Below are 15,422 nucleotides of genomic sequence, written 5' to 3'. Positions count from 1 at the left end.
AACATTTAAAAAATGAAAAATATAACGATGCCGACGGCAAAGCCGTCGGCATAGCTGCGGCCATAGGGGACTTGTCACGCGGATCAGTGACGTGGCAACTATGCCGACGACAGCCGTCGGCATAGTTTGCCTTATCCCCTCGCGTCGACCCTCATCCACTCAATCTCTCCCAGCTCCCCGCGACCCCGCCGCCTACTGCCGTCGCCGCACTCGCCCTCTGCCGCTGCCGCCGCACTCGCCCCCGCCCCCTGCCGTCGCCGCCGCACTCGCCCCCTGCCGCCGCCGCCACACTCGCCCCCTACCTCGCCCATGCCCCCTGCCGCCCCACCCGCATCGCCGCCGCCCCATCCCACCGCACCCGCGCCGCCTGCCGCCGCTCCTCCCTCGCTCCAGCCGGCGCCGGCCTCGCTCCAGCCGCCCCCGCTCCAGCCGCCCCCGCCCCTCCCTCGCTCCAGCCGCCCCTCCCTCCTCGACCCCGGCCCTCCCTGCGTGGACGCCGCCCCGGCCAGCCCACGGCCTAGCCTGGCCGGCCCCCTGCTGGTCCGACCGGCCGGCCCCTCCGGCGACCGCCCCCTGGCGCTCCGGTGGTCGTCCCCTGCCCTGACCGGCCGCCCCCCTGCTCCGGTGGTCGCCCCCTCATCCGTAGGTAAGAACTTTTTTTAACTTTTTTTGTGTAGTAATGTTGTAGATGAATGCATATATATAGTAATAGATGATTAGATAGATGGATGTTAGATAGATGAATGAAATGAAAGAGAGTATAAATGTGAAAAAAATTAAGTGCACAATGTGAGATAGATAGATGGTAGATGAATGGATATTTGTGTAGTTTTACTATGTTTTTAGATACATACTCAATATTATAGATATATGTATTGTGAAGATGAGATGAGAGGGAAGAGTAAATTTTTTGACACTTGACGAAACATGATTTTTTTTCATAGTTAAAAGTATCAATGCTTAATGTGGAGTCATCGCAAGGAGGGCGAGAACCAGTACTACGGCAAGACCGAGGAGCACCTGGGGTCTTACATTCATCACTATCAGGAGTTGCATCCGGATGTTCCTGTTGCTGAGGTCGCCCAGTCTCAGATCGACGACACGGCGGTGGTGGCCATCCAGGGGAAGAAGAATGGCCGGTATCCGTGTTTTGATGGCTTGATCACTCCTTCGATCTCGTACACACGACTTCGGGCTAGCAACCCGAACCAGTTAGAGAGTACGGGGCGTTCACAGACTCCCTTAGCCCGCCAGCATGCTGTAAGTACTTCCTCTTTATCTTTTTCTATCTTGCATTCTCAGTTTATTTTCAGCATTGCTCACTTAGAAACAACCTAAATTATGTAGGCATATAAGGAGTTTGTCGAGCATAGGAATCTCGAGGTGCGGGAGTACTTGAAACGAGTGAAGGCAAACGATGATTACAACCGTCAGATGATGAGGGTTAGTTTTGCCCTCTTAAAACCAACCTAAATTTTTGCACTTTCATTCCTTCTGATCTTCTAGTTTGCTTGTTTAACTAACATTCAGGCTATGTTGGCGTCTTGGACTAACCGCACGGATCCACCACAAATGAGACCCCCACCACCACCTGCGGGAGAACCCCCACACGTGCCCACGTTCGATGAATGGGTGGCACTAGGCAGTGATGGTCCGGTTAGTACATTTGCCTAACTACTAGCAAACTAGTTCTCGTTCATGAAACACTATCATATCATATTTCCCTTAGAATCTTTTCTGAAACATGTAGGGGACCGGTGGCTCGACTCCTGCTCCGTCGACCCCAGTCACTCTGATCTGGCAGAGTGGTGGTGGTCGCGATGGCGGTTTTGGCGGAGGTGGTGGTGGTGGTTTTGGCGGAGGTGGTGGTTTTGGCGGAGGTGCTCTTGCTTGATGATTCCGTGCATGTGGCCATCGTGCCATGCCTTTCATATTCCTACTTTTATCATGTCTCATGTCTTGCACTACTTTTATGTTCATGAACTTCCATCGGTGATGATCTTTAGATGATGTGATGAACTTGAGTATGTTTAGATGATGATGGTGAACTTGAGTATGTTCACATGATGAATTGTCATATTTCTGCATAATTTCATATTGTTCTGTTTTGAAATGCTGTCAAATGAATTGGAAAAGAGAAAACAGGGAAAATAAAAAAATTTAAAAAAAAACTATGCCTACGGCAAAGCCATCGGCATATATACGCCCAGGAGTTACCAGGGCTTGCCACGTGGCACATCTATGCCTACAGCAAAGCCGTAGGCATATATGAAAAACTATGCCGACGGCTTTGCCGTAGGCATAGCCCTGCTGTCAGGAGAAACCAGGAGCTGCCACGTGGCAGAGATATGCCTAAGGCAAAGCCGTCGGCATAGATTTCCATCTATGCCGACGGCTTTGCCGTAGGCATAGCCCTGCTGCCAGGAGAAGCCAGGGGACGACACGTGGCGCAGGTATGCTGACGGCTAGGTCGTCGGCATAGATTTCCATCTATGCCAACGACCAAGCCGTCGGCATACCTGCGCCACGTGTTGTCCCCTGAATCGCCAGCGCTGTTGACGGCGCCGTCCGTTGCCGTCAGACGGAAAACAACGCCGATGGCTAAACTATGCCGACGGCTATCCCACGGCCGTCGGCATATGCACCTATGCCGACGGCTATACTACGCCGACGGTCTGACACATCTACGCTGACATGATCTACGCCGACGGGGATATGCCGACGGCAGCCGTAGGCATAGATCTATGCCGACGGCAAAGGACCTATGCCGACGGCCCTGGGCCGTAGGCATAGCCCGCGAGTCCAGTAGTGTCACATGCCAAACAAGAGGTATGTATATTTCCGCTAACTTTTTTATCGTAATCTCATCAAGTTTTCAAAACCGAACAAAACACCCCCTGCATATTCATAGTAAGTTGTTTTGGCGGTGGTTCTGCTGATGTGGACACACTCTCTTAGTCATGGATGCCCATCTGATCAAGGCCATCTGCACAGTCAGTTTGCGGATCTTGAAACCATGCCCACCCGCGCCGTTGAGCACCTACTCTGCCCATCTGAGCAACCCCGCACAGCTCCTGCACCAGGCGAGAGAGAAGAAAAGGGCCACCGGCACCGGCACCGCACGGACTTTGGGTGGCCTTAGGTGGCGGAGGGAGGGGTGATGGGGTTGGGTGGCCTCTGGCGGAGGAAGGGTTTCGCACTCGGGGCTGAGGGGTGCCACGAGTCCCGGAGCAACTCTAGCAGACCCCGTATATGTTGCGAACCCGCAAAATTCCGGTGAGTATACGGGCTCGGTCCAATTTTCTGTTTAGAATAGAGCTCGTATACTCGCCCAGCCCGAAAATATTTTTATTGCGGCCCGCAAACCGCCCCCTCCCCGAAAGCAGTATATCTACAGGTTCGCGGGGCATATGTGAGTCGAAACCCTATCCCCCCGCCGCCGCGTCTCGCCGCAATTCCCCACCCCCTCCCCTCACATTTCTCGCCGCTGGTGAGCCCCCTTCCGCCTCCAGCGACCATGTGGGCCCACATGTGGAGCTCCGGCCACAACTTTGATGGCAGCTCCGACGGGGGCCGCGACCCCGAGCGCGAGCGGCGTGTCTGCTCGGACGGCGCAAGGAAGCGCACGGCGAGGAAGTGGACGAACAAGGGCCTCAAGCCGCCGCCGAGCCTCCTCCTTCATGAGATGGAGGAGTACGACCGTCGGCATTGCCGTACGCCCTCCTCGGCCGCGGGCTCGTCCTCCGCCGCGAGATCTTCCCACACCGTGAGCTCTTCCCCTTCTGGTGCGGGGCTTCTCCCCGTGAAGCGGGAGTGGTCAGAGGAGCCAGAGGAGATCGAGGTCGTCGCCGTCAAGCAGGAGCCAGAGGAGATCGAGCGCCGAGGGGTCGTCGGGCCCGAAGATTTCGTGGCCGATTTCGACGCGATCGCCGCCGCCATTGCCAAACGGAGCTTGCGCGAGGAGGCAGAGCACCGGCGACGACGAGCTCGAAGACCTCATCCTTAAGCAAACGGTCGCGGCCAACCTTGCCGCGAATGACAAGGACGACGAGTGGCTGCGCATCCGCGAGGAGCAGAGGGAGAAGTTCATCGACCTCGTCAGCTCCGGCGAGGACTGAGCTCCTCCACCTGTTGGGGAATGTAGCATGTAATTTCAAAATTTTCCTACGATCACGCAAGATCTATCTAGGAGATGCATAGCAACAAGAGGGGGAGAGTGTGTCCATGTACCCTCGTAGACCGGAAGCGGAAGCGTTAACTTAATGCGGTTGATGTAGTCGAACGTCTTCTCGAATCAACCGGTCAAGTACCGAACGTACGACAACTCCGAGTTCTGCACACGTTCAGCTCGATGACGTCCCTCGAACTCTTGATCCAGTAGAGGCACGAAGAAGTCGATGAGTTCCGTCAGCACGACGGCGTGATGACGGTGTTGGTGAAGTGATCCACGCAGGGCTTTGCCTGAGCACTATGACAGTATGACCGGAGGAATAAACGGTGGAGGGGGGCACCGCACACGGCTAAACAATTGATGTCCTTTGGGGTGCCCCCTGCCCCCGTATATAAAGGAGGAGGGGAGGAGGCCGGCGACAAGGGGTGCGCCGAGGAGGGGGAGTCCTACTAGGACTCCACTCCTAGTAGGATTCGCCCCCCTCTTTTTCCTTCTTACGGAGAGGGGGGAAGGGGAAAGAGGTGGAGAGGGAGAAGGAAAGGGGGGCCGCGCCCCCCCATCCCTTGTCCAATTCGGATTGGCTTGTGGGGGGCACCTCCTGTGGCCTGCCTCCTCCTCTCCACTATGGCCCATTACTAGTAGAAAAAGGGCCATTTGTCCCAGTTCATAAGGCCCATCTGTCCCGGTAGGGGAACCGGGACTAAAGGGTCGTTACTAATACTCTAGGACTTTAGTCCCGGTTCTTATACAAACCGGGACAGATGGGCCTCCACGTGGCCGGTGCGGCGAGCCCAGGCACGAGGCCCTTTGGTCCCGGTTGGTGGCACCAACCGGGACCAATAGGCATCCACGCGTCAGCATTTCAGGGGCTCGGGTTTTGTTTTTTTCAAAGGGGGGGGGGGTTATAGGGGGTTTTGTATGGTTAATTAAGGTGTTTCATATATTGTGTTAGGTAGCTAATTAATTAATAGAGATAAGTGTCCTCTCTTATCTCCGTGCTTGGTCGGCGTACGCTACGTATTATATGTATAGAGAGGACTCGACACGCTAGCTAGTAAGCAAATGAAGGAAACAGAAGATTGTCATGAACATATGCATACAGAGAGAAGTGATATCGACCACCTCTCCTTCTCCGAAAGATTGGTTGAACAACAAGTTCTCGTATATCTATCGGACAATACTGGCTACATATATACAATATAATTATCTCTTACAATATAATGTCCTAATTATATATGAACTCAGGGTCCACATGGTATTCTCCGTCTTTAGCGATCACGTGGTCAAGGAAGAATGCCGCCAATTCCTCTTGAATTCCTCGCATACGATCTCGTGGTAGGAGTTCATCCCGCATCCGAAAGATCTAATTTGAAGAAGGGGGTCAATACATATATATATATATATATATATATATATATATATATATGAATAAATGAAACTCAACACAAATGATGATAATAAAATAAAATTGTGAATATTATTGCTTACGCACTTCATATTGTTCGTCAGAGTAGCCCCGCTCACAGGTCGTGTGGTGGCTGGACTCGCAAACGTAGTATCCACAGTAATTATTCCTGGCTTCCTGCCACAACTACTTTACAAGAAATAGAGGTCAATCAAACTGATAAGCAAGCATGCTATAAATGGTATATTGATGAAACTAGCGCTTGAATAACTAGGAGATGTGTGGAGCATGCTAGTAGTACTTACTTTCGGGTGTCTAAATTGCAGCTTCTTTGGCGGTCCCGAAGCTTTTTTGGTGAATTTTGTCCAAACCCTGCCAGACGAAGAAAACAATTACTTGATATCAGGAAATGAACAAAGTTGCTGATATGGTGTGATAATGATCGATTTAACTTACTTCTCGAGCATTTCATTCATGTCCGCATACTCCTTAGGATCTTTTCGTCTCGAGTCTAAGATGGTTACTAGTCCCTGCTCAAGCTTAATCTCTAGGAGAATATAGTGGAACCTGTGCACGCATGCATAACTCATCAATTACATTACTATAACCTGGACTAATAAGGGAAACAGAATATGCACAAGACAGTAACACTCACTTGAAGTTATAAGGAAAGAGTATTATATCTTTGTTTTCATTTATTACCAAAGATCATAGCAAGTTGGCCTCGGTATCTTTGGCATGAAATTTAACCTCATTTGCATCTATGAGATTTGTGTTAATGAACCCAATATCACCGATTTGTCTTTTCTTCAATTCGGCGATCTTCAATCTGCATATATAATATAGTGAGGATAATTATAAATACATGCAATGAAAGAGCTGACCTATATAGAGAGACTTAATGACAGAAATAGTACTACTTACAGACAGTAGAAAGTGACCGTTAATTTATCGAGGGCCATTTGATTGAAAAACTAGAAGAACTCCTCAAATGGAACATGCAACAGATCAATTCCAACGAGGTCATGCTCCTCTTTAACAAACAGCGTCAAAGTATTCGTCCCCCCAGACTCTCTGCAGGTTTTCATGTACCAATCATGGAATCTTCGCATCATCGTTGTTAGAGATGTTTCATCTTTGACGAGAGGCTTCCCGTACTCGCATCTGTGTTCGTCCACCTCCAAGAAATCAGTACATCGTCGAGCAAGTAATCTCCAAGATTGCTATAACCGGGCACCATCCTCGGATCATTAGCGACGATGTCGCTAGAGACCTTGAGCGGGGGGCACGATTGGTCCGCTTGTTCACCGAGCTGGGAAATTTGTTTCCTAGCTCGTCGTTCTGCTAACCTTTGATCACTGATAGTACTTCCCGACCACTTCGCTTCGAGAAATGACTTTTCAATAATGCGGTCATAGTTTGCTTTCGGCGGAGACTTTGGTGGTTTCCTCAGGGCAGCCAGAGTGCGCTTCGCTTTCACCGGATCTATCTTCTCCTCCGGAGGTGGATGTTTCTTTGCTTTCACCCCTTCAAAGAAGTTCGTCACTTCGGCTCGCACGATATTCGCGTTTTCCTCCACGGTCCTCTCGTATGGTAACTTCGACGGAGTCTTCAGAGAAGGACCATATCTGTATTGCCTCCCACCTCTGGCTGTACTGCTAGACGCTGGAGCAGACGGAGCGGCTGCGGCTGTCTTCTTTCGTGCTTGCTTACGAGGCGGAGGAGAAGGACTACGACGCGCCGGAGCAGCCGGGGAGGCGGCGGGTCTCTTCCGCCCTTGCTGGCGAGGCAGAGAAGGAGGAAGTTGGCTGCTCGGGCGTGCCAGCGCAGGCGGAGAAGGAGGCCGAGTGCCACCACGCGCCGAAGGAGGAGGAGGAGGTGGCGGAGTGCCCTGACTCGCCGGAGGAGGCGGCGGAGGAGGAGGCGGAGTGCCCTGACTCGCCGGAGGAGGAGGAGGCGGAGGCGTCCAGTTCGGAAGGTTGATGAGCTCCTTCCGCCATAGGCATGGAGTCTTCAGACAAGAACCCAACCGAGTCTCCCCGTCACCCGTAGGGTGGTCAAGCGCGAGGTCCTCAAATCCTTCTGTGATTTCATCCACCATCACCCTAGCATATCCTTCTGGAATCGACCGACAGTGAAAAGTTGCGCTAGGTTCAGGAAGTGCAACAGAGCCAACAGCCGCCTTGACTTTGAATTCCATCCACTGCGTCATAAGGTGGCAATGCTGAGACTCCGTGATAGCATCCATGGGGTAGCTAGCAGGAGCAGTGAAGACAGGCTCCTAAAGCAGCTCCGTGGAAGCCACGTTGCTTCTCCGCTGAGATGGTGGGGTAGCTTCGGGTGTAGCTTCGGCAGGTCGCGTGCTGCGAACCGCGTCTCGTTCCTCTAGCGCTTGTACCCTTGCGTGCAGCGCCTGTAGTTGGGTCAACTCCTTTTTCTTCTTCCTCTCCCGGCGTTTGTAACTGCTTGCGTCGGGAAATCCAGCCTTCCACGAAAGGGAGCCTAGCGTGCCTCGTGTCCGTCCGGGGTGCTCAGGATTCCCGAGGGCCTCTGTGAGCTTGTCGTTCTCTCTGTCCGGAATGAAGGTCCCTTGCTGCGCTTTTTCGATATACTCCTGAAGCTTCTCGATGGGTGTGTACAGCTGCTCGTTGGTCCAAACGCACTTCCCTGTTACAGGTTCCAATTTTCCCCCAACCCCGAAGAACCAAGTCCTGCAACGGTCTGGCCAGCGTCGCTTCTCTGGTTCGATCCCTTTATCAATGAGGTCATTCTCAGCCTTGTCCCACAACGGCCGGGCTTTCATGTAGCCACCTGACCCCGTGCGATGGTGATGCTTCTTCTTTGCAGCATTCTTCTTGTTTGTCGCTGACATCTTCGCTGCTCTCTCAGACTTCTTTTTGGTGACAAATGCGGGCCACTGATCTTTGATGTTCTCAAATCGGCCGATGAATTCTGGAGTCTTGTCTTGGTCGACAAACGATGATTTCAGCTCATTCTTTCACCTCCTGAATAGCTCAGCCATCTTCCTAAGAGCATAAGCCTTGATCATTGGCTTTTTAACTGGATTCTCCGGATCTTCCTCTGGCGGGAAGGTGAAATTTTCCTGCAGCGCTGTCCAAAGATCAGCTTTCTGCCTATCGCTGACATAAGACACCTGAGAGTCTATGTCCTTAGGCTTCAACCATTACTCGATGCTGATTGGGATCATGTCCCTAACTAGAACCTCGCACTGAGCATTAAATTTTTGCTTGGTCCGGAGGGGTTCAATCGGTTGGCCAGCGCGATCAATTTCGATGATCGTGTACCTTTCATCCATGCGCAACTTTCTCTTCGGGCCTCGTCTCGTTAGCGAAGTGTTGCTTGATCCGGAGGGCTAGAAAAGAAGAAAAAGAAGAGAGTTAATATGTGTACATACCAAAAACAATTAATGCATCAATTAGCTATATAGTCAGCACATGCTTAATTAATTAATATATATACCTGGCCGGACACCGTTCAGTCACCGGAGCCGTCATCACGGTGTCCTTCCCCCTCCATTCGGTCACCGGAGCCGTCATCATGGTGTCCTTCCTCCTCCATTGTTTGATCATCGTCGTAGCCTGCTTCTTCATCCTGTCTTTCCAGACCATCGGTGCATGTGTCGTTGAGAAACGACAAGATGGCATCACTTCCGTGTGCGATTACCTCCCCCAACACCGCTTCTTTTGCTTCGTCTCGGGGGTGCGGATCCATAGTTTCTGCAAACATTTACAACATGGCAATTATTATTCAAACATGACAGATGGATATATTAGTGACAAACGTTGAACTAGCTACCTAAGCACAATAAGGAATCATATTAGTGGCCTGGCCTCGCCGCGTCTCTAGGGTTTGGGGTGGCCTCGGCAACGCTTCAAGGGTTTGGGGTGGCCTCAACAACACTTCAAGGGTTCGGGGTGGCCTCGACGACAATGCTCTTTTAACTTGGTAAATTTGGATGGCCTCAAGAGAGTTTGTCGATTGGGTAGGGGCGTGGCGGGAGGGGGTAGGAGACCGACATTGTTTTTTTCTAGGGTCGACTAGCAGACGAGGAGCGGGCGGTGACGACGACGACGATCTGCGGTCGTGCCCATGGGACAACAGAGGAGGAGCGGAGGGCGGCGGCGGGGATCCGTGCTCGCATTCGTGGAGGAGTAGAGGCGGAGCAGCAAGCGGTTGTGAGGGAAGAGAGAAATTTATAGAATACTAATCCCACTAATTGAGATAGAGATTAGTTAGTTTTCAGGATCCAAATAAATTGTGCTTTTTTTTAATGAACAGATGCGGGTGCAGGCGCGGATGGGCAGAGTTTTCGTCCGCCCTAATGATGTTCTCTTGTTTAATAGTAGTGTGGGTAAATAAAAGAATTGCGAGCATTCATATACATTGGTGAAAAAAATTAAAACATATTTAGAACTCACTAACTTCATCAAATCTGTCAAAAACCCGGTACGTTATTTTCTTCTTATTATTATTACAGCAGCGAGCGGAAAAAGAAAAGAAAGAAAAAAGGGAGCGAGCGGCATCTGTCATCGCATCGGGTTTAACCTAAGAGGCCGCTTGCGCTGTCTCTCTCTCTCCCTCTCCCCCGTCCCCTCCGCCGCACGCGCTCCTCCGCCGCCGCCGCGCACGCTCCTACACCGCCGCCGGACGGGTCGGATCCATGGCCCCTTCATCGAGCGTCGGATGCCTGGGAGGGGTAGCGGCGGTCACTGTGGCCGCTGGCGGGATCCTCGAACAAGTGGCGAAGGCAATTCTCTACATCATCAACCGCAGGGAGATCGCCTGCCTGGAGTGTGGTAAGTTGAAGCAGCCCGAGAAGATGCAGAGACACTTCGACAAGCATCGGTGGGTTGAATTTTCTTTTCTCAGGACTCGCGATTCGTGGCGCGGTGAACATTTCCTTTCTTGTACTGACGATTCGTGGCAGTGCAAGGGATGCGGACAAGTCAGAGGCCGAGAAGGCCGCACTGAAGGCCGAGTACGATCGCAAGCTCGCCGAACAGCAGCTAAAGATGGAAGAGCTCAGGAGCATGGAGAGACAGGATATGTGGGTACATCTCACCTCGTTCCTCGACTACCAGGCACGATGCCAGAGAGACTGGTGCGACGCCCTCCTGTTTCAACCTGTCGAATTGATTCAGTAGTCTGATTTCACTCGTTTTCATGTTATTATTGGTTGGATTTTCTTGCAGGTTTGAGCAGGCCAAGGCCAAGGAAAGGGACCAGAAGAAAGCTCTGGCTCTGGAGGAACACATCAGCAACGCGGAAACAGGGAAGAGACGCTGCAAGGGGAGCAGGGGCCACCCATACTGAGTGTGCCTAGGTAACTATTCCTTTGGACAAGTCAATCAAACAAACAATTGATGTGATTAACATATGCATGTGCCAGCATTCATACTACTGTTTTGCAGCAGCCCCCATTTTACAAGGAACATCAGTCGAAATGTACATCTCAGTTTACACTTCAAAACTCCAGCAGCTCAGTTTTTGGAAAAGAAGTCATGTCCTTCCGGTAGGATAGGATAAATTGTGACTGACATCTTGAGAGATGCGCCTAGTTAGTCATAAAACCTGCATATTTCATTCCAAATAAGATACATGAGATGCACACAATTGCATATTAGTCTACTTTCAAGCTAGAAGGATTTTCAACAAATGCTAATCTCCATACTACTGTTGCCAGCATGTTTGAATTTGGCTTTGCCGATTAAAACATCACTTACACATCATAATGTTTACTAGGCAGTGATTCTCAAGCAGGTGCAAGGACACATATATTATCCTCCTTTACCTCAGAAGTAAACTGTCCCGAATTAATTGACTCGGGTTTGTCTAGATGCGCCGATGTATCCAGACAGATCCAAGTCAACTTAACTAGGGATGGAAGGAGTAGAATTTATTTCTCCTTGGTCTTTTTGCAAGCCATAAAGGCGCCTAAAATTGCTTACCGCTAGGCAGTGGGCCACTCAAAGGTGTGGCTGCCATGTCTTTTGTTGGCATGGAAATTTGTTTATTGTGTCAATACATTTGAACATGCCTAACAACTGATGCTTATTTATCTACACCATAACCATTTTAACTTGTTCAATAATGTTGTGAAACATGCTGCATGCTCATGGCTCAAACTTGTTTCTAAGGAAATGCCTCTTTCTTAAACAGGTTCAACTGAATGTCCTAACTAGGAAATAATTACTATCGCTTGTCTTTCAAAATGAACGACGTGTCTCGATACATCCATGCAAACTTGTCTTGAATGTCCCAAATTACCTTTCTACCTTTGCTTTGTTAATAAATTGCTCAATCATGGTAACATAGTATTTTTATATTGTTGTCTAACAATTTGATGCAAAGCATGACATATTCATAGCACAATGTTGTTTATAAGGACAGATGCCTCTTTGCTAAACCGGGGCTATTCACAGCACACTCATGCTTTCCTTTACCTCTCTAATAATTACTACCGCTAGGCAGTGGGCCACTCAATAGTGTGGCTGGCATGTGTTTTGTTGGCCTTTTGATTGTGTCAATATATTTGAATATGCCTAACATATGCTCATATATTTGAATATGCCTAACAATATATTATGGCCTTTTAATAATGTTGTAGCACAAACTCTTCTAGGGAAAGATGTCTCTTTGCTAAACTGATACTGTTGAGATGATAAGATCAGTCATACTCATGCTTTTTTTAGCTTCCATGAACTGAAGTACAACTAATAAGGAATAATAGTGGTGCTTGGCTTCAGAATGAACAAGAGAAATTAGTTTTGTACCCCAAATAGGGAGAAATCCCAAGCATGTTTATTTATCTATGCGATTGTCTACACCATTGCTTTGTGATATTGCTCAACCATGATATAGTATTTAATAACGTCGTGAAGTAGTTGTTTGATGTGGAGCATGTTTCACATTCATAGCTCGGACTTGTTTCTAGGGACAGATGTTGTTTTGCTAAACTGATGCTTTTGAAACAACAAGATCAACGTACTCATGCTTTTTTTGACCTTTCCTATGAAGTGAATGTCCTGGCTAGGTGTAATAATAGTGCCTGGCTTTTAAAATGAACAACAGCGTACTAATGCTTTTTTGAACCTTCTCTATGAACTGAATGTCCTGGCTAGATGTAATAATAGTGCTTGGCTTTTAAAATGAACAACATAAATTACTTTGTACCCCAAAAGGGGAGAAAGCCCAAGCATGTTTATTTATCTACACTAAGTATTATCTACACCATCACTTTACGAAATTGCTCTACCATGCTAACATAATATTTAATAATAATGTTGTCTACCAATTTCATGTGAAGCATGCTTTAGATGCGTAGCACAAACTTGTTTCAAGGGACTGTTGTCTTTTTGCTATTTATCTACACTACACTATTATCTACCACAAATGCATTGTTCATGGCTTGTACTTGTTTCCAAGGACAGTTCTAGGGACAGATGTCTCTTTGCTAAACTGGTACTATTGAGATGATAAGATCAGTCATACTCATGCTTTTTTTATCTTTCCATGAACTGAAGTACAACTAGCAAGGAATAATAGTGGTGCTTGGCTTTCAGAATGAACAAGAGAAATTAGTTTTGTACCCCAAATAGGGAGAAATCCCAAGCATGTTTATTTATCTATGCGATTGTCTACACCATTGCTTTGTGATATCGCTCAACCATGATATAGTATTTAATAACGTCGTGAAGTAGTTGTTTGATGTGGAGCATGTTTCACATTCATAGCTCAGACTTGTTTCTAGGGACAGATGTTGTTTTGCTAAATTGATGCTTTTGAAACAATAAGATCAACGTACTCATGCTTTTTTGACCTTTCCTATGAAGTGAATGTCCTGGCTAGGTGTAATACTAGTGCCTGGCTTTTAAAATGAACAACAGCGTACTAATGCTTTTTTGAACCTTCTCTATGAACTGAATGTCCTGGCTAGATGTAATAATAGTGCTTGACTTTTAAAATGAACAACATAAATTACTTTGTACCCCAAAAGGGGAGAAACCCCAAGCATGTTTATTTATCTACACTAAGTATTATCTACACCATCACTTTATGAAATTGCTCTACCATGCTAACATAATATTTAATAATAATGTTGTCTACCAATTTCATGTGAAGCATGCTTTAGATGCGTAGCACAAACTTGTTTCAAGGGACTGTTGTCTTTTTGCTATTTATCTACACTACACTATTATCTACCACAAATGCATTGTTCATGGCTTGTACTTGTTTCCAAGGACAGTTCTAGGGACAGAGTGGTACTGTTGAGATGATAAGATCAGTCATACTCATGCTTTTTTTATCTTTCAATGAACTGAAGTACAGCTAGCAAGGAATAATAGTGGTGCTTAGCTTTCAGAATGAACAAGAGAAATTAGTTTTGTACCCAAAATAGGGAGAAATACCAAGCATGTTTATTTATCTATGCGATTGCCTACACCATTGCTTTGTGATATTGCTCAACCATGATATAGTATTTAATAATGTCGTGAAGTAGTTGTTTGATGTGGAGCATGCTTTACATTCATAGCTCGGACTTGTTTCTAGGGACAGATGTTGTTTTGCTAAACTGATGCTTTTGAAACAACAAGATCAGCGTACTCATGCTTTTTTGACCTTTCCTATGAAGTGAATGTCATGGCTAGGTGTAATAATAGTGCCTGGCTTTTAAAATGAACAACAGCGTACTAATGCTTTTTTGAACCTTCTCTATGAACTGAATGTCCTGGCTAGATGTAATAATAGTGCTTGGCTTTTAAAATGAACAACATAAATTACTTTGTACCCCAAAAGGGGAGAAACCCCAAGCATGTTTATTTATCTACACTAAGTATTATCTACACCATCACTTTACGAAATTGCTTTACCATGCTAACATAATATTTAATAATAATGTTGTCTACCAATTTCATGTGAAGCATCCTTTAGATGCATAGCACAAACTTGTTTCAAGGGACTATTGTCTTTTTGCTATTTATCTACACTACACTATTATCTACCACATATGCATTGTTCATGGCTTGTACTTGTTTCCAAGGACAGTTCTAGGGACAGATGTCTCTTGATAAACTGGTACTGTTGAGATGATAAGATCAGTCATACTCATGCTTTTTTTTATCTTTCCATGAACTGAAGTACAGCTAGCAAGGAATAATAGTGGTGCTTGGCTTTCAGAATGAACAAGTGAAATTAGTTTTGTACCCCAAATAGGGAGAAATCCGAAGCATGTTTATTTATCTATGCGATTGTCCACACCATTGCTTTGTGATATTGCTCAACCATGATATAGTATTTAATAACGTCGTGAAGTAGTTGTTTGATGTGGAGCATGTTTCACATTTATAGCTTGGACTTGTTTCTAGGGACAGATGTTGTTTTGCTAAACTGATGCTTTTGAAACAACAAGATCAACGTACTCATGCTTTTTTGACCTTTCCTATGAAGTGAATGTCCTGGCTAGGTGTAATAATAGTGCCTGGCTTTTAAAATGAACAACAACGTACTAATGCTTTTTTGAACCTTCTCTATGAACTGAATGTCCTGGCTAGATATAATAATAGTGCTTGGCTTTTAAAATGAACAACATAAATTACTTTGTACCCCAAAAGGGGAGAAACCCCATGCATGTTTATTTATCTACACTAAGTATTATCTACACCATCACTTTATGAAATTGCTCTACCATGCTAACATAATATTTAATAATAATGTTGTCTACCAATTTCATGTGAAGCATGATTTAGATGCGTAGCACAAACTTGTTTCAAGGGACTGTTGCCTTTTTGCTATTTATCTACACTACACTATTATCTACCACAAATG

The 15,422-nt window shown here is 47.2% G+C and overlaps 1 protein-coding gene across 1 annotated transcript; it reads left to right on the top strand.

The window, feature by feature from the left end:
• The first annotated feature begins 10,160 nt into the window (after positions 1–10,160).
• LOC125531863 (uncharacterized) lies at positions 10,161–12,219 on the top strand. Its single transcript, XM_048696094.2, has 3 exons — positions 10,161–10,442; positions 10,525–10,698; positions 10,790–12,219. The coding sequence occupies exons 1-3, from the start codon at positions 10,258–10,260 to the stop codon at positions 10,908–10,910; spliced, it is 480 nt and encodes a 159-aa protein (XP_048552051.2). The 5' UTR covers positions 10,161–10,257; the 3' UTR covers positions 10,911–12,219.
• Positions 12,220–15,422: the final 3,203 nt, after the last annotated feature.

This window comes from Triticum urartu, chromosome 5A (assembly GCF_056163025.1).
Source record: "Triticum urartu cultivar PI428250 chromosome 5A, HENAU_Tu73, whole genome shotgun sequence".
NCBI classification, from domain to species: Eukaryota; Viridiplantae; Streptophyta; class Magnoliopsida; order Poales; family Poaceae; genus Triticum; species Triticum urartu.
Note: the sequence above shows the minus strand (reverse complement) of the source record. Positions and strands in the feature narration are given on the sequence as shown.